This window comes from Geotrypetes seraphini, chromosome 1, assembly GCF_902459505.1.
Source record: "Geotrypetes seraphini chromosome 1, aGeoSer1.1, whole genome shotgun sequence".
Classification (NCBI taxonomy): domain Eukaryota; kingdom Metazoa; phylum Chordata; class Amphibia; order Gymnophiona; family Dermophiidae; genus Geotrypetes; species Geotrypetes seraphini.
Window position 1 is genome coordinate 456,320,357 of NC_047084.1, and position 20,547 is coordinate 456,340,903.

At 43.5% G+C, this 20,547-nt stretch overlaps 1 protein-coding gene across 4 annotated transcripts in view; it reads left to right on the top strand.

The window, feature by feature from the left end:
• HSD17B10 (hydroxysteroid 17-beta dehydrogenase 10) overlaps nt 1-20,346 on the top strand; it is a 36,623-nt gene extending 16,277 nt beyond the window's left edge. For all 4 annotated transcript variants that reach the window (XM_033921988.1, XM_033921999.1, XM_033922008.1 and 1 more), the window contains 4 exons: nt 1,743-1,907; nt 1,984-2,112; nt 16,768-16,876; nt 17,095-20,346. In XM_033921988.1, the coding sequence (XP_033777879.1) occupies nt 1,743-1,907; nt 1,984-2,112; nt 16,768-16,876; nt 17,095-17,285 (594 nt within the window). In that variant the 3' untranslated portion in view covers nt 17,286-20,346. The remainder of the gene's footprint in view (nt 1-1,742; nt 1,908-1,983; nt 2,113-16,767; nt 16,877-17,094) is intronic.
• The last annotated feature ends 201 nt before the right edge of the window (nt 20,347-20,547 follow it).

The window sequence follows — 20,547 nt, forward strand, 5'->3', positions numbered from 1 at the left end:
CAAAGGTCTGGCGGTGGCCTCCCTGAAAGTTCAGGTTACAGGCCTTTCGTGTTTTTGAGCACACCAGAGGCGCTAGTTCACTTACTGCTCATCCAGATGTGACCAGGTATATGAGGAGGGTGCTTCATCTGCATCTTCCCTTGTGTCTTCCTTTCCCTTTGTGGAACCTTAACATCTTTTTGCAGGGCCTTTGAGAGACCCCTTTTGAACCACTAAAAGTGTGGACAATTCTGGAGGAAAAGTCCATAGTTTGTTATTAAGACATGGGGGAAGCCTCTGCTTGCCCTGGATCGGTAGCATGGAATGTTGCTACTGTTTGGGATTTGGCTAGGTACTAGTGACCTGGATTGGCCACCGTGAGAACGGGCTACTGGGCTTGCTAGACCATTGGTCTGACTCAGTAAGGCTATTCTTATATTCTTGTCCTAACAATCAAGACAGTAATTCTGGTCACCATTTTCTCAGCACTGTATATTTTGGAACTTTATTCTCTTTTGAGCAGGGAAACCTTTCTCCATATTACGGACGTATTTTTCTCCGTACTGTACCTTCCTTCTTTGTCGCAGGTGGTCTTGCCTTTCCCTGTCAACCAGGAGGTTAGTTTGCCTGCATTTCATCCAACAGGTTCGGAGTGCAAAGATCAGATCTTATGCAAATTGGATATTCTGAGGATCTTGCGTCTTTATTTGGAAAGGACTATTGAGTTCAGGTTGTCTGATCACTTTTTTGTTCCAACTGCTACGCTTCACTGTGGTAGGCCAGCGTCCATGTCCTCGATCACTCGATGGATTAGAATGGCTATTTCCAAGACTTACATCGCCTGTGGCAAGCATCCACTGAGCACATTCAACGAGAAGTATGGCTGCGTTGTGAGTGGAATCTCACGTGATTCATCCTGATGAAATTTGTAGGGCAGCTTCTTGGTATTCTTGCAATACTTTTACCCGGTTTTACTGAGTGGTTGTGGTGGCACGTTCTGATACCTTTTACGGGACCTCGGGTTTGAGGGCAAGCTCTTCTGTCCCTCCCTGGTTTGGTATGTCACCTAGTGTATGGAATCCGGAAGGGATGTAACAGAATGGAAGATTGGGTTTATACCTTCAAGAACTCTCTGTTAGTCCCTGGAGGATTTCATACAATGTGCCCTCTCTGTATTCACTCAGTTGTTTGGAGTAGCCTGCTCCTTTCTGCGTCAGTTACTCTCATTACAGGCTTGAAGATATTCCAGCCAGTTGGCAGATCCTTTGGGGAGTTTCTGTGAGTATACACATTACCGAAGGCCTTTCTTGGGGTGCTCTCTGCACACTGCAGTTAGTTCTACTTTTTTCCCCAATGTTTTTCTGAGTTGTCTTTGTGCCTGTTTATCACTTGTTAATACTTTGCAGAGCAAACCAGTTCATGAATTATATCTTTTGATGGGGATTCTCCCCCATATCCCCTTGTCATGGATTTGTTCAGGTATGTTGCTTGGCTTTGGGATTTAACTGGAGATGTTTCCTAGCTCTTGGGCTAAGGGGGTAGAGCATGTGCTTAGAAAATTTGTGGATTTCTGCAACACCCAGACTGCAGGTTGGGATTGAACACCTAGTGTATGGAATCCTCCAGGGACTAACAGAAGATTATCAAAGGTATAAATCTAATCTTCCATTAATTACTGCTGTTGGCACCTCAGTGATCCATGCCCTTTTTGTTTTCAGTCCCTATTCTCTAACCCCTAGATATTCTGTTCTTTTTCTGTTCAGGTGACATCCGAGGTTGATGTGAAGAACGCTCTGGCCTTGGCAAGGGACACATTTGGGCGTTTGGACGTGGCTGTGAATTGTGCAGGGATTGCAGTAGCTGAAAAAACTTACCACATTAAAAAAGACCTTTACCACAATCTAGAAGATTTCAGGAAGGTGCTGGAGGTAAGCAACATCACTTAGGGAGCAAAATATTTGTCACCTTGAGTTTAGACTTAGTTTGCTCTGACTTTTCTCACAGGTAAACACTATTGGAACATTTAATGTGATCCGCCTGACAGCTGGTGAAATGGGTAAGAATGAACCAGATGAGGATGGGTGCAGAGGTGTTATCATCAATACTGCTAGCGTTGCTGCCTTCGAAGGGCAGGTGAGTGAAAACCAGGTGACAAAACAGAGAGAGGTCACAACAGTCAGAGAGAGATATGTGCACTTATCTTTAAAATTATTCCATGGGAAAAACCGAAAAGGTACACAAATTTCAACAGAGTTCTCATCTCATACACAAGTATAACTTCTTCCAATCCCCAACAAGGATCCAGATTTCATCAGTGACTCTTGTTTCTTCAGGGGCAGGCAATATAACTGTATTGAACAGACATTGCATGTGCAAAAATTATACAGCCGCTAGTATATGGCTTCTTCACAGCTGACTGAAATAATTTGAAATGAATGTCACCTAGTGGAACTGCTCAGGACAGCATTTAGCCTGGTAACAGACCTTGTTAAAGTGATATTCTTATGGTCACCTTGTAAACTCTGTCTTAAAAGGGTAAACCTTATAAATTGCACTTCTTAAAATATCTGATCCCAATCAACTTCCCAATCGAGCATGAGCTTTAACATGTAATACTTAATGTGCATAGGGTCTTCAGATTTCCGATGGTGTAACAACACCGCACGGCTACAATCCTCACTAATTCCGTGCACCTATTTTTTCTTCTTATGAATTACAGTGGTACCTTGGATTACGAGCATAATCCGTTCCAGGAGCATGCTCGTAATCCAAAATGCTCGTTTATCAAAGCGAGTTTCCCCATAGGAAATAATGGAAACTCGCTTTGATAGGTTCCCGCCCCCCCCCCCCCCACGAGAACCGGCATTGCTCCCCCCGAAGGCCCCCCCCGTGAACCGGCACCCTCCCCTCGCCGCCATCGGGCACCCCCCCCCCGCCGTGACCTGAGGTCCCCCCAACCCACCCGAACCCTCTTCTTACTTTGCTGTAGCCTCCGCAGCGGCACCAGCATGTCCTGTATGTAGTGCCGGTGCCTGAAAATCTGCTTCCTGTGCTGGGCCTTGAGAGTTCATGTTCGACGTGAGAGTTCACGTTCGACGTGAGAGTTCACGTTCGACGTGAGAGTTCACGTTCGACGTGAACTCTCAGGCCTTGAGCATGCGCACATGCTCAAGGCCCAGCACAGGAAGCAGATCTTCAGGCACCAGCACCACGCACAGGACATGCTGGTGCCGGTGCCACTGCGGAGGCTACAGCAAAGTAAGAAGAGGGTTCGAGTGGGTTGGGGGGACCTCAGGTTGCGGCGACCGGTGCACTCGTAAACCGAGGTACCACTGTATTTTAAAGCTCATTTTTCATTTTATAGCTAAATAATGTTAAATTTAAGGCTCCTTTTATGAAGGTGCGCTAGCGTTTTTTGCGCGCGCTATAATGCCGTGCGCTAACCCCACGCTACACGGAAAATACTAACGCCAGCTGTATGGAGGCGTTAGCGTCTAGTGCGGGCAGCATTGTAGAATGCGCTAAAACCGCTAGCGCACCTTCGTAAAAGGAGCCCTTAGCTTTGTAGTGAATATCTTTTAGTTAACACGTCTCCCCTGTGTATCCCGACGCATTTCAAATTCTTCTTCAGGTCCAGGGTAGACTCTAAAAGATAATAACATAATGTATTACACCACAAGCCAAGATTCTACACCCTCCAATTTACATCTCAAAACACTTCAGTGCAGCAATTTTTGGTCCTCTAGATGTTATTGCCAGTATTTTGCAGGATCCTACTAGGGATCCAAACAAGGACTTGGCAACTCTAGATGTCAGCAACCTTTGGTGTCTTGCGTCAAACCAGCCTCCAAGAAGACACAATGATACGAAAGTGGCAGCCACGCTCCTGCTCATTGGCAGAAGACTGTTGACGTTCTGGAGAGCATGGGAGTGAGTTGGATAACCTGGACATACTGAACTACCTGGTGGAGGACTACCTTGTGTATGTTGGACACTACAGCCATTTTAACACATATTTTCTCACAGTCTAAAGCAGCCTTTCTTTACAAGCTAACCAGATGGAACAGCTTGTACTTTGCTAATCTATGAATGCATGTATCCTTTTGAAATGCTACTACTACTGGCCTAGTTCTTGTCTTCCTAAGGAGGATACTTCTCCAAGGTTCGGTGGCCATTGTTCATTTGTACTGAGCTGTTATCAGTGCCGTATGACATATGCAAGGCACCCTGAGAAGCTATAAAACACCCATAACAAGTAACAATCCCTGAAGGATGAAGGGGGAGTAGGGATTTGGGGGCCTGGTGCCTGTCTCTGAAGCAAGCCATGGATCCAGGCATGGCCAGGATGCTGGAATGTCACCCTTGCATCTTTGTTTCAGTTTTCTGCATAAGACTGTCTACAAGGACACCATCCTGAAGACATACAGTGTTGTAGAACAAACAAATCAGCCTCAGCAAGGTGATAAGGAAGAAGTTCATGAAGTGCCCTCTGTTTCTGGACTGCCCGGGCCCCTCTCGTGGGAGGGAGTGAGAGAGGCGTGGACTGAGAGGAGGAGTTAGGTATACATTATTTTATGTACCAATAGGGGATTACATAACCAGAATTCGGGGATGGACTTTTTTGGAACAAAGGAAGAATTGCTCTGTATAAAAAACACGTGCATTTTAGGTAAAGCCAGAGAGAGATTCACTTACTTATGCTACGGGGATCTGCTAGCCCCTTGCTAAGCATATGGGTGCAAGTTCTTCTCTCCATTGCATATTCTAAACTGATAATACATTTTTCTGATATGTCTCTGCTGCTGTAATACTGTAAGTTTTTATACTAACAATAAACGAATATTGTCTGTTTTGGAAGATACAATGCCGTCTCATAGTTATTCCAATGAGGTAAACAAAGCAGCCTTTACTTCAGGAGAAAATTTCCTCACTGTTTAGTCCTGGATCTGATTTGAGAGGGTCACAAGATCGAGTTCTATCACCCCCAATTGGATCTGTTTGTGGATTCCACAGCCAGCCGGCCGGCTGGAAAAGGCAGCCAGTGTCCGAGCCAGCTGTTGGACATTCAGGCCATAGAGCCTGTATCCGATGAAGAATCAGGCTCTGGCATGTACTTCATATTTTCAATATGACTGTTCGGGCCTTCGAGCCTGGCTCCTACTCCCGGCCAATCCTGTGTTCCTGTTCAATTTGTAAAGGACCAAGGGACAACTGCAGCTTCAAGGCCTGCATAAGCCATTTCTCTAAAAAAGGACAGCGCTCACCGTCCTTTATAGATTCTGGTAGGCCCACCAAGCGAAGGTTTTCCCTTTGGGACCGATTTTCCAAGTCATAAATTTTGGTTTCTAGAGCTTCAATTTGTGCCCGAAGGCGACAGTGATTGTCTTCTGCCTGCTGCACGTGATCTTCCAAATCCGAAAGGCGCTGCTGATAAGAGGTAAAATTACCATGCATTGATTCAAGGCGATTGTCCACTGCATCTAATTTATCCACTATGGGTTGTAATTTGGTGGTAAGGGAGACCTGCAGGATCAGCTGCACCTCTTGGGCCACCTCAGAAGGCTGTGGGGTTAATTCACCTTCCACCATCTTAGAATTACCATTGCGGCCCTGATCTCCTCCACATCAGGGCAGTATTGATGACATGGAAGCAAAAACTCCTGGTCCAAATGATGCGTTGGGTCTTGATAAGAACATAAGAAGCGCCATCTCCGGATCAGACCTTCGGTCCATCAAGTCCGGCGATCCGCACACGCGGAGGCCCTGCTAGGTATACACCTGGCTTATTTTATAGCCAACCATATCTTTATATGCCTCTCTCAAGGAGATATGCATCTAGTTTGCTTTTGAAGCCTAGGACTGTCGATTCCGCAATAATCTCCCCTGGGAGAGTATTCCAGATGTCAACCACTCTCTGTGTGAAGCAGAACTTCCTGATATTAGTCCTGAACTTGCCCCCCCTTAGCTTCATTTCATGTCCTCTTGTCCGTGTCAAATTGGACAATGTAAATAGTTTTTTCTGCTCTAATTTGTCGATTCCTTTCAGTATTTTGAAGGTTTCGATCATATCCCCACGCAGTCTCCTTTTCTCAAGGGAGAACAATCCCAGTGTTTTAAGTCGATCCTCATATTCCAGTTTCTCCATACCCTTCACTAGTTTAGTTGCTCGTCTCTGCACCCTCTCCAGCAGTTTTATATCCTTCTTTAAGTAGGGAGACCAATGTTGGACGCAGTATTCCAAGTGGGGTCTGACCATTGCCCTATAAAGCGGCATTATAACTTTCTCCGATCTACTCGAGATTCCTTTCTTTATCATGCCCAACATTCTATTTGCCTTATTTGCCGCTGCCGCGCATTGTGCCGACGGCTTCAGGGTCCTATCTATCAGTACACCCAGATCCCTTTCTTGTTCACTTTTTCCCAGAGTTGCACCTGACATTCTGTACTCGTATTCCTTATTTTTACTGCCTAAATGCATTACCTTGCATTTCTCCACGTTGAACTTCATCTGCCATTTCTCCGCCCATTTTTCTAACCGACACAAGTCGCTCTGGAGTTCCTCACTGTCCTCCTGCGATCTGATTGCCCGGCAGAGTTTTGTGTCGTCTGCAAACTTGATGATCTCACTGGATGTTCCGTTTTCCAGGTCATTGATATAAATATTAAAAAGGATCGGCCCAAGTACCGAGCCTTGGGGTACACCACTAGTCACTTTCTCCCAGTCGGAGAACTTCCCATTTATGCCCACTCTCTGCTTCCTGTTTTCCAGCCATTTGCCTATCCATCTTTGTATATCTCCCTCTATGCCATGGCTTTGTAGTTTCCTAAGAAGTCTTTTGTGTGGAACTTTGTCAAATGCTTTCTGGAAGTCCAAGTATATTATGTCCACCGGCTTTCCACTATCAATTTGCTCGTTCACGGTCTCAAAGAATTGGAGTAAATTCGTCAAACACGATTTCCCTTTCCTGAATCCATGTTGACTGGGTTTCATCAAGTCATGTGTGTCCAAGTGCTGAACTATGCTATCCTTGATCAGTGATTCAATCATCTTGCCGGGGACAGATGTAAGACTCACAGGTCTATAGTTGCCCGGTTCTCCTCTCGATCCTTTTTTGAAAATTGGCGTGACGTTCACTTTCCTCCAGTCGTCTGGTATCTGACCAGTTCTGATTGACAGGTTTGCAAGTTTTTGCAGTAACTCTCCGATTTCGACCTTCAATTCCTTCAAGACTCTCGGGTGAATTTCATCCGGTCCAGGGGATTTGTCACTTTTAAGTTTGTCGATCTGGTAGTATATCTGATCTAAGTTCACTTCAACTGTGGTGAGGCTGTCCTCTATTTCTCCTGTAAACAGTTTCTCCACTTCAGGTATTGTTGAGGTGTCCTCCTTCGTAAAGACAGACGCAAAGAAGGAATTTAGTTTGTCTGCGATTTGTTTATCTTCCTTGATGTACCCTTTTCTTCCCATGTCGTCCAAGGGTCCCACTGCCTCTTTTGCAGGTTTTTTCCCTTTCACGTATCTAAAGAAGGGCTTGAAGTTTTGGCCTCCCGGGCTATTTTTTCCTCATAGTCCTGTTTTGCATCCCTCACCGCCTTGTGACATTTCTTCTGTTCATCTTTATGTTTGTTCCAGGCTTCGGTTGTCTTCGTGCATTTCCATTTTTTGAAAGAGTCCTTCTTTTCTTTTATGGCTTCCTTCACCTGTATGGTAAGCCATGCTGGTTCTCCTTTGCCTTTAGTTCTCCGATCTTTGGAAATCCTCGGAATGTAGAGATCTTGTGCTTCTGCAATAGTATTTTTCAATAGGCACCATGCCTGGTCTACTGTTTCAAGTTTGTCCACCATCTTCTCGAGTCGTTTTGTTACCATGGCTCTCATGCAATCGTATTTACCCTTTTTAAAGTTTAAGGTGGTGGTTAAGGTTTTGGAATGTTTCCCTTTCCCGATGTCAAGTTTAAAGTTGATTACATTGTGATCACTCGTTCCCAGTGGAACCATGACTTCTACTTCTGTTATCGGTCCGGTGAGACCATTTAGGACCAAGTCCAAGGTGGCGTCGCCTCTTGTCGGCTCTTTTACCATTTGCTCCAGGAAGCAATCCCCTAGCACCTCCAGGAACTTGGCCTCCTTGCCGCAGTTGGAGGCTCCTAGTTTCCAGTCTATTCCTGGGAAATTGAAGTCTCCCAATATAACTACATTGCCTGTCTTGCATACTTGTTTGATTTCCTCCATCATTTCTGAGTCAGTGACCTCCGCCTGTCCTGGGGGACGATAGTAAAGGCCAATTTTTGTATCTGCGCCATTGTGACCAGGAATTTTGATCCAGAGGGACTCCAGCTTCTCTTTCCTGTCTGTTGTAATCATTCCAACAGAATCTATTCCTTCCTTAACATATAGGGCAATACCTCCACCTTTCTGCCCTTCTCGATCCCTTCTATATAGTTTGTATCCCTGTAGTACTGTGTCCCATTTGTTTTCTTCATTCCACCATGTTTCTGTTATGCCAATGATATCCATGTTCTCATGTCTTGCTATCGTCTCTAGTTCTCCCATTTTGTTTCCTAGACTTCTAGCATTTGTATACATACATCTAAGTTCCCTTCGTGTTACCTTTTTGGACCTTCTGCTCTTGGCTGTCCTTACAGTTTCATTTACGGTATCCTTTACTGCTCCTGTGTTATCTCCCATGTTTGCTGTGTGGTCATCCCCTCCTGTGTCTGAGTTGTCCCTTCCTGCTTGTTCTCCTTTGTTGGCTGTGAGGTCGACCTCTCTTGTGTATGAGTAGTAGTCCTTTGTTCCTACGTCGGGGCATCCTGTTGTCCGTGCCATCGACCGGTGGTCGACTGTCGGCTTTCCCCTGTCCTTCAGTTTAAAGCCTTCTCTATTGCTTTCTTCATGTTGCCTGCCAAAACTCTTGCTCCTTCCTTGTTGAGGTGTAGTCCATCCCTTCTGTAGTATTTACTTTTTCCCCAGAACGCCGTCCAGTTGCGCACGAAGTCGAAGCCTTCGTCTTCGCACCATCGTCTCATCCAGGCGTTGATCACTTGCAATTCCCCTTGTCTCTTTCCATCTGCTCTTGGTACAGGGAGGATTTCAGAGAAGGCCACCTTCACCTCCCTGATCTTCAGTTGTCTTCCGAGTGAGCGGAGCTGGCCCTTCAGCTCTTCCCTGTCATACTTCCGCCCGCTCACATCATTTGTTCCTACGTGGATAAGCACAGCGGTGTCCACTCCCCGTGCGCCATCTATGATCCTGGAGATCCTGTTGGTCACATCCTTTACTCTTGCTCCAGGCAGACAGGTGATGTTCTGCCCAGTAGCTCCGATGTAACTTAAATGCAGTTTAACGGGGGGAATTAAACAAAAATAGAGAGGAGGCTCGGGAGCTCACAACACTGACATCCGCTCATCCCCTGGGTTTTAGATTTAATCTGTGGTCCTCTAGCCAAACAGCCATGGCATGTAAATTCAGTCTAAACCTTTGAAATGTACCACAATAAATTTGTGTCCTTTTTATTATTTAGAAACATGATGGCAGATAAAGGCCAAATGGCCCAAACGCAGTAACCATCATCTCTTTCTCTCCGAGAAATCCCACATGCCTATCCCAGGCCCTTTTGAATTCAGAGAGAGAGAAGAATTCAGACACAGGCTCTGTCTCTACTACCTCTTCCGGGAGACTGTTCCATGCATCTACCACCCTTTCTGTGAAAAAGTATTTCCATAGATTACTTTGGAGCCTATGCCCTCTCATCCTATGCCCTCTCATTGCAGAGTTTCCTTTCAAATGAAAGAAACTTGACTCATGCGCATTTACATTACATAGATATTTAAACGTCTTTCATATCTCCCCTCTCACACCTTTCCTCCAAAGTATACAGATTGAGATCTTTAAGTCTGTCCCCATATGCCTTATGATGAAAACCACATACCATTTTAGTAGCCTTCCCCCTGGACAGACTCCATCCTTTTTATATCTTTTTATTTATTAATTTATTAAATTTTTATTCTACAATTTTTAAAGAACAGTAAAGGATAAAGATATACATCAGGAAAAAATATAACCAGTATCTAATACAAATCTTTCTAGCCCACATTAATTTGGGGGGGCCACCTTAATTTCAAATACAATTAAAGAAAATGAAATATTAAACTTGAAGATAAGAACCCCTCCCCAAGTTAAATCATTCTAGTGCTTTTTCTCTTTTCCTTTGGTTTCTTTCAAAGATCAGTTCCCAAGCTATTTCACACTATCTTTCCCTTGTTCACGAAAACTTAAAAATTACTGAAGCTGAGTAGGGTCCCAAAAAATAAATTCCTTCTCTTGTATTTTAATTTAATTATACACTTAAAAGGAAATTTTTAAAAGAAAGTTGCTGCTAGAGCTATAACCCTAGGTTTTAACTGAAGAAATTCTTTCCTTCGCATTTGAGTTGCTCTAGCAACATCGGAAAATATCAAAACATTATCCCCACAGAATTTAGTTGTTTTATTTTAAAAGTTTAACCTCATCAATAAATTTTTATCTAACTCACTTAAACAAGTCATCAAAAGAGTAGCCCTGATTTTAATAATATCTTGGGAGTCTTCTAGGAAATGAGTTAAATCAAATCAAAATCTGTAGAAACCAGAAAATCTGCTCCTTGATCTGTTGTTACTCTTTTTTTTCTGTGGGATATAATAACAGTTTTGTATAAGAAAAGTTTCTGCATTTGTTAAACCTAATATCTCTTTCAGATATTTTCATAATAAAATCTCTGGAGATATCAGGTGAGTCACAGGAAAATTAACAAATCGGAGATTTTTAGAGCATGACAAATTCTCCATAATTTCCATTTTTGAATGAATTGCACAGGCATCCTTAACCGCAGAAGTCGAAACTTGATGCAGCGTGGATGTCTGTGCTTCAACCAACATTAATCTTTTATCTACTAGGTATAAGTTGGAACCCACACTCTCAAACTTCTTTACAACTTCAACAGAAAAGTCAGAAGATTGTTTAACAACTGATCTTAATAACCCTTCCACACTCTTATTTAGCAACCACAAGTCTTTCAAGGTAATATCCTTTGGATCCTCTGAGGTCCCCGATTTATCATCATTAGAATCCAATAGTGTTAATACTTTAGGTAATGATATATGTTGTAATTTGAACATAGTAATTGATTTTCAGGGTTCCTCAGAAGTATTAGTACCGGCTGACATGAGCTCCCTATCAGATAATGGTAGAAGGGGTGGAGTCCTATCGAGGGGACTTAAGGATGCACCAGAAATGGAAGCATACTCCTGGCTTGCTTGCGAGAGGGTAACAGGTATTAAATGGCCATAGGGCCAGCTGCAGAAGGGGTGGAGCTTTTGGTTTTAGCTTTTCTTTTACCCATTAATATAAGTACAAAAATATCTTACCCAATTGATGGTATATACCCTCAACACCTCCCGACTCCTCATGGCTCCAAGGGGCAAGACGTGCCCCTTAGGGCACGCCCCTTTAGCCACTCCCTGCGGCTGTGCCTAGCAGAGGCAGCGCTTTTTCATACAGAGGAGACGGACCCTGATGATGTCACCGGCCGTCTCTTCCTATGCCTGTCCGATTCAGCACCCCGCAGGCAGGAGAAAGTTAAAGCAAACAAAGAAAGTTGCTGAGGCTGTTTTAGTTCAGGCAAAAGTCTCCTCTCTCCAAGTACCCTCCGGTAGCTCCTTCCTTTTTATATCTTTTTGAAGGTGCAGCCTCCAAAATTGTACACAATATTTAAATGAGGTCTCGCCAAAGTCTTATACAGGGGAATCAATACCTCCTTTTTCCTACTGGCTATACATCTCCACATGCAACTTAGCATCCACCATAACCTTTTCAGCCTGTTTGGCCACCTTAAGATCATCACATACAATCACACCCAAGTCCCACTCTTCTGTCATGCATATAAATTTTTCATTCCCTAAACTGTACTGTTCCCTCGGGTTTTTGCAGCCCAAATGCATGAGCTTGCATTTCTTAGCATTAAATTTTAGCTGCCAAATTTCAGACCATTCTTCAAGCTTCGCCATTTCTTTCTTCATGTTATCACACCATCTGACGTGTCTACTCTGTTGCACATTTTGGTATCGCCGTAAAGAGGCAAATCTTACCCGACAACCCTTCAGCAATATCATTTATAAAAATGTTAAAAAGAACAGGCCCAAGAACAGAACCTTGAGGCATACCACTGGTAACATCCCTTTCCTCACAGCGATCTCCATTGATCACTACCCTCTGTCGCCTTCCACTCAACAAGTTCTTGACCCAGCCTGTCACTTTGGGACCCATCCCAAGGGCATTCAGTTTATTTATTAGAAGTCTTTGTGGAACACTGTCAAAGGCTTAAAATCTAAATACACCACATCTAGTGCACATCCTCTATCCAATTCTCTGGTCATCCAGTCAAAGAAATTGATCAGATTTGTCTGACAAGACCTACCTCTAGTGAATCCATGTTGCCTCCGGTCCTGTAATCCATAGGATTTCAGAAACTTGACCATTCTCTTTTAAATGTGTTTCCATTAATTTGTTTACCACAGAAGTCAGACTTACCGGCCTGTAATTCCCTGCTTCTTCCTTACTTCCACTTTTGTGAAGAGGGACCACATTTGCCCTTCTCCAGCCTCCGGTACCACTCCCGACTCTAGAGACTCATTGAAAAGTTCAGTCAGTGGAGTTACCAGAACTTCCCTAAATTCCCTCAGCACCCTCGGATGTACACCATCTGGCCCCATCGCTTTGTCTACCCTTATTTTAGCTAGCTCCTCACAAACACAACCCTCTGAAAATCGATCAGGGTCTAGTACTCCTCCATCCCTATTCACGTTTGTCTTCTGTGGTCCCGCTCCCGGCACTTCAGCTGTGAACACAGAAAAGAAATATTTGTTAAGCAATTTGTCTTTTTCTTTATTAGCTTCTACATATTCCTCCCCTTCACCTTTGAGTCTCACAATGCCACTTTTGCACTTCTTCCTGTTACTAATATATCTAAAAAAGTCTTGTCTCCCCCATTTATCGTGTCAACTATTTTCTTCTTCCATTTGCATCTTTGCTTTCCTGACTACATGACCAGCCTCTTAACTTTTCCAGATATTTTTGCCTGTCTTCCTCTTTGTGTGATCTTTTGTAGTTTTTGAAAGCTAACCTCTTATTCCTTACCTTCTCAGCTACTACTTTTGAGAACCAAAGCGGCCTTCTTTTCCTCTTACTTTTACTTACTTGCCTCACAAAAAGGTTTGTTGCCCTTATAATTGCTCCTTTCAGTTTTGCCCACCGCATTTGCGCTCCTTCCAGACAGTCCCATCCAGACAATAATTTTTTGATGTAAACCCCCATCCGAAGAAAGTTAGTTTTTTTTAAAAGTCAAGAACCTTTGCTTTTGAATGGGCCCTCTCTATACCCGTCTTAATATTACAATATAACATGTAGTGATCACTGGATGCCAGATGATCACCCACTGTAACATCAGAAGCACTTTCCCCGTTTGTAAGCACTACTAAATCCTGTATGATCCCATCCCGTGTGGGTTCCATTACCAACTGCTGGAACAATTCTCCTTGTAGAGAATCCAGAATTTCCTTACATCTAGAAGACCCCGCAATAGGGATATCCCAATCAACATCCAGCAGTATGGCAGATAAAGAATGGTCCATTTGGTCTGCCCAATAGTTACACATTATGAATTCACAATTAAATTGTCTTATATTTCTGGACCATAGACTGTCAAAGTCCACCTGGGACAGTCCTTAGGTTCCAATTATTGGAGTTGTTGTTGAAGCTCATTCCAGCCTATCTAAACCATCCCAAATTACTGGAATTCCCAAAGTCCACTCCATCTCATACCAAACCAGATAGCCATAGATAGGACACAGACCCAGTAAATCTGCTCAGTTCAGCCCTAGTTCAATTTATACCTTTCACTTTCTGATTAGAGATTCTCTGTGTTTATCCCATGCTTATTTGAATTCTGTCATCGTTTTGCTCTCCACTACTTCTCTCGGAAAGGCATTCCAGGCATCCACCACCCTTTCTGTGAAAAAGAATTTCCTAACGTTGCTCTTAAGCCTACCACCCCACAATCTCAATTTATGCCTTCTAGTTTTATTATTTTCACTTCTCTGGAAAAGATTTGGTTCTGTATTAATACCTTTTAAATATTTAATTGTCTGTATCATATCTCCCCTGTTCCTCCTGTCCTCTAGAATATACATATTCAGATCTTCCAATCTCTTCTTGTATGCCTTTTGGCTCAAACCCCTTACCATTTTTGTTGCCTTTCTCTGGGCCAGTTCAAGTCGTCTTATATGCTTCGTTATATACGGTCTCCAAAATTGAAGACGATACTCCCTGGAGCCTCACCAACAACCTGTACAAGGCATAAACATCTCCTTTCTTCTGTTGGCTTATGCCTCTCCTTATACAGCCCAGCATCTTTCTGGCTAGAGCAACTGCATTGTCTCACTGTTTCTTCAGATTCACAGACACTTATGACCCAAAGGTCCCTTCCCCATCTGTGCATAACCTACATTACAAAGTAGGTTAAATGTATGTCGATTCATGTTTTGGATATGTATTTTTTTCATCATCAGTTGTAGACGCTCTTGATTTATCATTCTCCTTGAAGTATGAGGTGTTGCTGAAATTAAACTAAACTTTAGGTTTGTATACCGCGCGATCTCCGCAAGCGTAGAGCTCGGCACGGTTTACAGAATTAGGATAGAAAGGAACTCCAGAAGAAGAAGGGTAATAGGAAAGGAACTAAGAGGGTAGAGAGGGGTCAAGGTACCAGAGAGCGGGAGGTGTTAGATTTTTGAAAAGAGCCAAGTTTTCAGGTGTTTGCGGAAGAGTTGGAGGGAGTTTGAATTTCTGAGCGGGGAGGTGAAGTTGTTCCAGAGTTCTGTGATTCTAAAGGGGAGAGATGTTCCTAGTTTTCCTGTGCGGGATATGCCTTTTGTAGAAGGGAATGATAGTTTCAGTTTTTGGGAGGATCTGGAGCAGTTAGGGTTTGAGGCATTCCAAAGGAGTGGAATAACGGGAGGAAGGATGCCGTGTAGGATCTTGAACGCTAAGCAGGCACATTTAAAGAGGATTCTGGAATGTACTGGAAGCCAGTGAAGCTTGGACAGAAGTGGAGAGACGTGGTCGAACTTGCCTCTTGCGAAAATGAGCTTAGCCGCGGCATTCTGAATTAGCTGAAGTGTATAGAGGTTTTTCTTAGTTAGGCTTATAAAGATGGAGTTGCAATAGTCCAGTCTAGAGAGGATGGTGGATTGAACAAGGACGGCGAAGTGAGAATGATGAAAGTAGGATCTCACTTTCCTCAGCATATGAAGGTCAAAGAAGCATTTTTTTTCAAGGAGTTGAGGTGGTCATTGAAGAAGAGATAAGAGTCCATGATGATGCCCAGGACTTTGCTTGAAAATTCAAGATGAAGAGTGGGGCCGGAAGATAGTGGGATGGAGGTGGGTAAATGATCTAATATTGGGCCAAGCCAAAGCAATTTTGTTTTGGACTCGTTTAGTTTCATTTGTACAGATTGGGCCCAGGATACATGCGGATATGTTTTCAGCGAGGTTAGTGAGGTTCGAGTTGGTCTCGAGGAGGATGAGGATGTCGTTGGCATAGGTGTAGAGAGTTTCAAGGGGGGAGAGCTGGAGGAGTTTCAGAGAGGACATGTAGATGTTGAAAAGGATAGGAGAGAGGGGTGAGCCCTGCGGGACTCCACATATCGGCTTCCAGGGGGAGGATGAGGTACCGTTTATGTTAACGGTGTAGGAACGGGAACGTAGGAATTTTGAGAACCAGTCTAGGAGCTTATGCCTATTTCGGAGAGTTGGAAGATTAGGATATCATGTTGGATAACGTCGAAAGCTGCAGAGAGGTCGAATTGTAGAAGCACAGCGAATTTGTTGCGAGAATGGAGTTGTTGCACTTTAGAGATTAGTGAGGCCAATAGGGATTCGGTGCTGAAGTTGGGTCTGAAGCCGAATTGATGGGGTAGGAGAATAGAAAATCTTTCTAGATAGGATGAGAGTTGAGTGGATATGATAGATTCTAACATCTTAGTTAGGAGAGGGATATTTGCTATTGGACGGTAATTGGATGGTATGGAGGGGTCAAGGTCGGTCTTTTTCATTAGGGGAGTCAGAGCAATGTGTCCCATTTCGGAGGAGAAAAGGCCCGATGATAGGGCAGAGTTTATAAGATTGGTGAGGGAAGCGATGGCCTGTGTAGAGATATTCTCAAATAGGTAGGAGGGGAAAGGGTCCAAGGTACACTTGCAAGTTTTTAGTTTGAGGCAGAGTTTGAAAACTTGTGATTCGGAGACAAGCTCAAAGACAGTCCAGGTTCTGTTGGCTGGAATGGGATTAGAGACAGGTAGGGTAGGTTTGGGGTCAATAGAAGCCAGGGAATTGTAGGAGATTGTAGGTGGGAAGGAACACATGGAATACATTATTTAAATTATTGCCCTTGATTTATTTGCCTGCCATCAGTTTAATCACTCATCCACACATTGGAATGAGCAAGCATTCATGTTGGGATTGGCACTATAGAGAATTCTCTTCCTTTTAACATGTAGTTATGGTCTTGTAAAGGCAGACTGAATGATTGCTCTCCAGAGCATCTTCCAATTCTCTTGATCTTGTTAGTCATGAAAAGACCTGATGTCCTGGTCTTTAGTAATGCTCTTCATTAAACTAATCTAATCTGAGATTTATGAGTTGAACTGTGCTTAAGAAGGTTAGGGCTATAAACACTTTTCTCTTTCTGCAGGTGGGACAAGCAGCGTATTCTGCCTCCAAAGGAGCAATTGTTGGCATGACCCTGCCTGTAGCTCGGGATCTGGCTTCCATAGGAATACGAGTGGTTACCATTGCTCCAGGTATGTGTCCTATGGCTCCTCTTATAGTACTAATGGTGGTCTGTGGAAGACCAGGAGTATGTCTTCATGAGTTTAGAGACTGGAGACTTGCAAGACTTGCAGAAGTGCATTGCAAAGATGTGAAATTTTGTACAGACTCTTCTATTTGTGTGACACAGAATAGGACCCAAAGAGGTCACTAGTACTGCTTAGTGTAATCTCTTCTTTTCTTCTACCAGGCCTGTTTGCGACCCCTCTGTTGACAAGTCTGCCTGAAAAGGTGAGGAACTTCTTGGCCAGGCAAGTGCCCTATCCTAGCAGGTTGGGAGACCCAAAAGAGTATGCACACATGATACAGGCTGTCATAGAGAACCCCATGATTAATGGAGAAGTGATACGACTGGACGGTGCGATACGTATGCAACCCTGAGACCAACATATGGTCCCTGGTAAAGCCATGGACTACAAACGAGCATCAACTGGACAAGTTCCTGGTGCTGTTCAAGGATCTTCTCTGCTCTTTCCACAGGCAGCCAAGAGATTGTGCTCCTCACATTTCCCTACTTTACAGGAACATACCCTCCCTCCCACCTAATTCTGCTGATTGATTGGGAGATGATGTAGACATTGTGATGATACATAGCTGAGTGTTGTCATGCAGCAGTATTGCCTGTATTGCACACTCTTTAAATTCAGTAGCGAAGACATAGTATTCTGTACAGTAGTTGTTAACTCCCCATTAATTGCAAATCTGCAGAAGGGTGTCGCTTTAAAACTCTGAACTCCTCCCCTTTTGCAGTGGAGAACAGCTTCCTCTTCAGTTTTTCCTTTTTCAGACGAAAGCCTGCAATGTTTGCGGCTTATGCAAAGACCTGGAAGACTTATGGTACACCAAGAAACAGGTGGAACCTGAGAAGGCTCCTACCCTAGTAATTGTAGCATTCTTACAGGCCGGCCTTGAAAAGGGCTTAGCGGTTTTGTCTCTCAAGGGGCAAGTAGCCAGCCTTTCATATTTTAGGGCCCAGAGAAGCATGCAGCCATTGGCATCTCATCCAGATGTCACTCAGTTTATGAGGGGGGCACTCGGATTGTGACCCCTGTTGCGCAGACTGTTCCCATCTTGAGACCTTGGTATGGTTCTGTAGGGCATATCTTGGACTCCATATGAACCTCTGCCTCATCCCTCTTGGATCTCTCGGTTAAGACTGTGTTTTTGGTCACCATTGTTTTGGCATGGCAGATCTCGGAGTTACAGGCCCTTTCCTGTAGAGATCCCTTCCTCCAGTTTATAACATAAATTTTTCTTTATATACCGCGAAAGCCTTTCGGTTCAAGGTGGTTTACAAGAAGAAAAGCTGAAGGGAGGCAGCAAACTACAACAAATGAGAGAATATTAAAAATTATATGAAACACAGAACATATAGAGGGAGATTTAGCAGAGTTGTATAAAGGGGGTAGGAATAGATATTAAGTAAGAATGATTATGGTCTTAAAGCAACAATATGGAATAGGGAATCAATTTAGAGTGTAATATCCTGTTTGGGACGAGGAGCGTTTTTAGGAACTTTTTGAAATGCATGTCAGAAGTAGAAGATCAAACCAGTTGACTTCATTTGAGATCTCTGGAAGCTGCTTGTGGATGTAGTGGCTTGAGAGGATGCCGTTTTTGGGTCCTCAGTACTACGGGCAGGCTCATCTGTCCTTCCCTAGACGTCTTCACTGCTTTGGTTGGTCAGCTACTGTACAGAATCCTATGTCTTTGCTACTGAATGAAAGATTAGTGCTAATCTTTCAAATAGAAAACATAGGATTCTGTACACTCTGCCTGTCGAAGCCTTTGATTCACCTGATTCCTGCCTCGATGTTGCAAATGTCCGTCTCTGGACCTTTTCTCCTGTATCTAAGATTTAGCAGAGACAATACTACAGGAAAACGAGGGCTCCTATACCCTTTCTCCTTTTTTTTTTTTTGGGGGGGGGGGTGTTGGCTCTTATTAGATGCACTTAGTAGTTTGGTTCTTAGCTTCTCGTGTGTAATTTGTTGTTCACTGATAAATTGTTAAATGTTTATTAATCATTGTTCTTTTATCATAAGTTACAGAGTAGAACAGAATATGGTTTGTTGCCAAGGAAGCTCCCCGTGCTTCTCCTTCTGTTTCAGTAGAGTTCGATTGCTTTGGTACTAACTGAAGAGGGAGCAGTTCTCTACTGCAGAAGGAGAGGAGCTCAGAGATTTAAAGAGTCACCCTTCTGCAGAGTCGCAACTAATGGGAAGTAACAGCTACTGTGCAGAATCCTGTCTCCTCCATCTTAAAGAGAAGCCTCCTTAAATAATAGTACATGAGAAACCTTAAATAAAGCAGCATTTCCAAACAAAGCTCAGGCTCGAAAGAGCTGTGGGCTAGTCTTCGCAATGGAGGGTTGTAAGAGGCTGCTGAATCTCTATATGGCAGATGGGGCTACTGGCTATATTAATGGTATTGTCTCCCCATATTCCTTTCCTATGGTGCTCACTCTGTTGCTGACATGTGTCTCCCATTGTGGTTATTTCTGTCTCCTTGCCTACTACATGTTGTTGAAATTCAGGCCCCAGCTCAGCTGCTTTTTCTTTTGTTTACATCTGATTTTGCAAACTGATTACAGCTCATGCTGCTGGCATTCACTCTTGCTCTACTTAGTGTCTAGCTACCTCTCTTCTTTTCAGCCACTGAGGACAGGGAAGGCAGAATTAGCTTCAGCAACAATAGTAGAAGCCATGGCTGTGGGACAGGGGAAATCTCCCCCTGGGAGTGCTGCATGCACACTACCGGGCAGGGCTCTGGGTTTTTGGCCTAGAAATATCTAAGAAAAAGGACCAATTAAATTAATTTATGGAGCATGTATGGTTGGGCAGACTGGATGGACCATTCAGGTCTTTATCTGCTGTCATTTACTATGTTACTCTATCAGCGCCCCATCAATGCTGCTGTGCCCCAGACATGCTATGTCGTGTAGCAAAGGCAAAAATCTTCTTGGCCCTATTTAAAATGCTCTTTTGCCAGCTGCTAAGGTTAGTGTCTCGACAAGGGACTTCATTCACATAACCTTCCACTCTGAAAACCTTCCTAGTGTCCTTTAAAACTGGATGGATTCTGGCCAAAGAGCAGCTGTAAAGATGGTCATAAAGCATATGGAGACAGAGGCAAACCCTTGAGGAAAAAAGAGCTATGGTAGACACATTTAAATGCAGATAGGCTTCTTTCAATGGAAAAGTCATAGGATGAAGGTGAAAAGGAGCATAATTAGGAGTAATCTGAGGGAATTCCCTTTCCCTTAAAGGGTGGTAGAGGCAAGGGCAACATAGTGTCTTGTAAAGTTCTTCACAGATTTGTGCATTTTTTAACAATTATTTGTCTAAAAATACTGTAAATTTCATGAAATAAATTCTTTCTTTTGTGCATATTGATCTACACTTCAGCGCAAAAGAGCAATTAAAGAAATATGTGATCAACATTCTTTGGTTTCTTATTTTTTGAATAAGTGTTCATACCTTTGTCAGAACACACACAAATTGGCTGCATTTTAGGCCCATAAGTTAAAGAGCTCACCCGTGTCAAAATTGTTGATTTTGAATACCTTGGATGAAAAATTGAGTCTTGTAAGTGAATTTGAAGTAAAGGTCTAAACATGTCAAACATGGAGTTGGTGAAATAA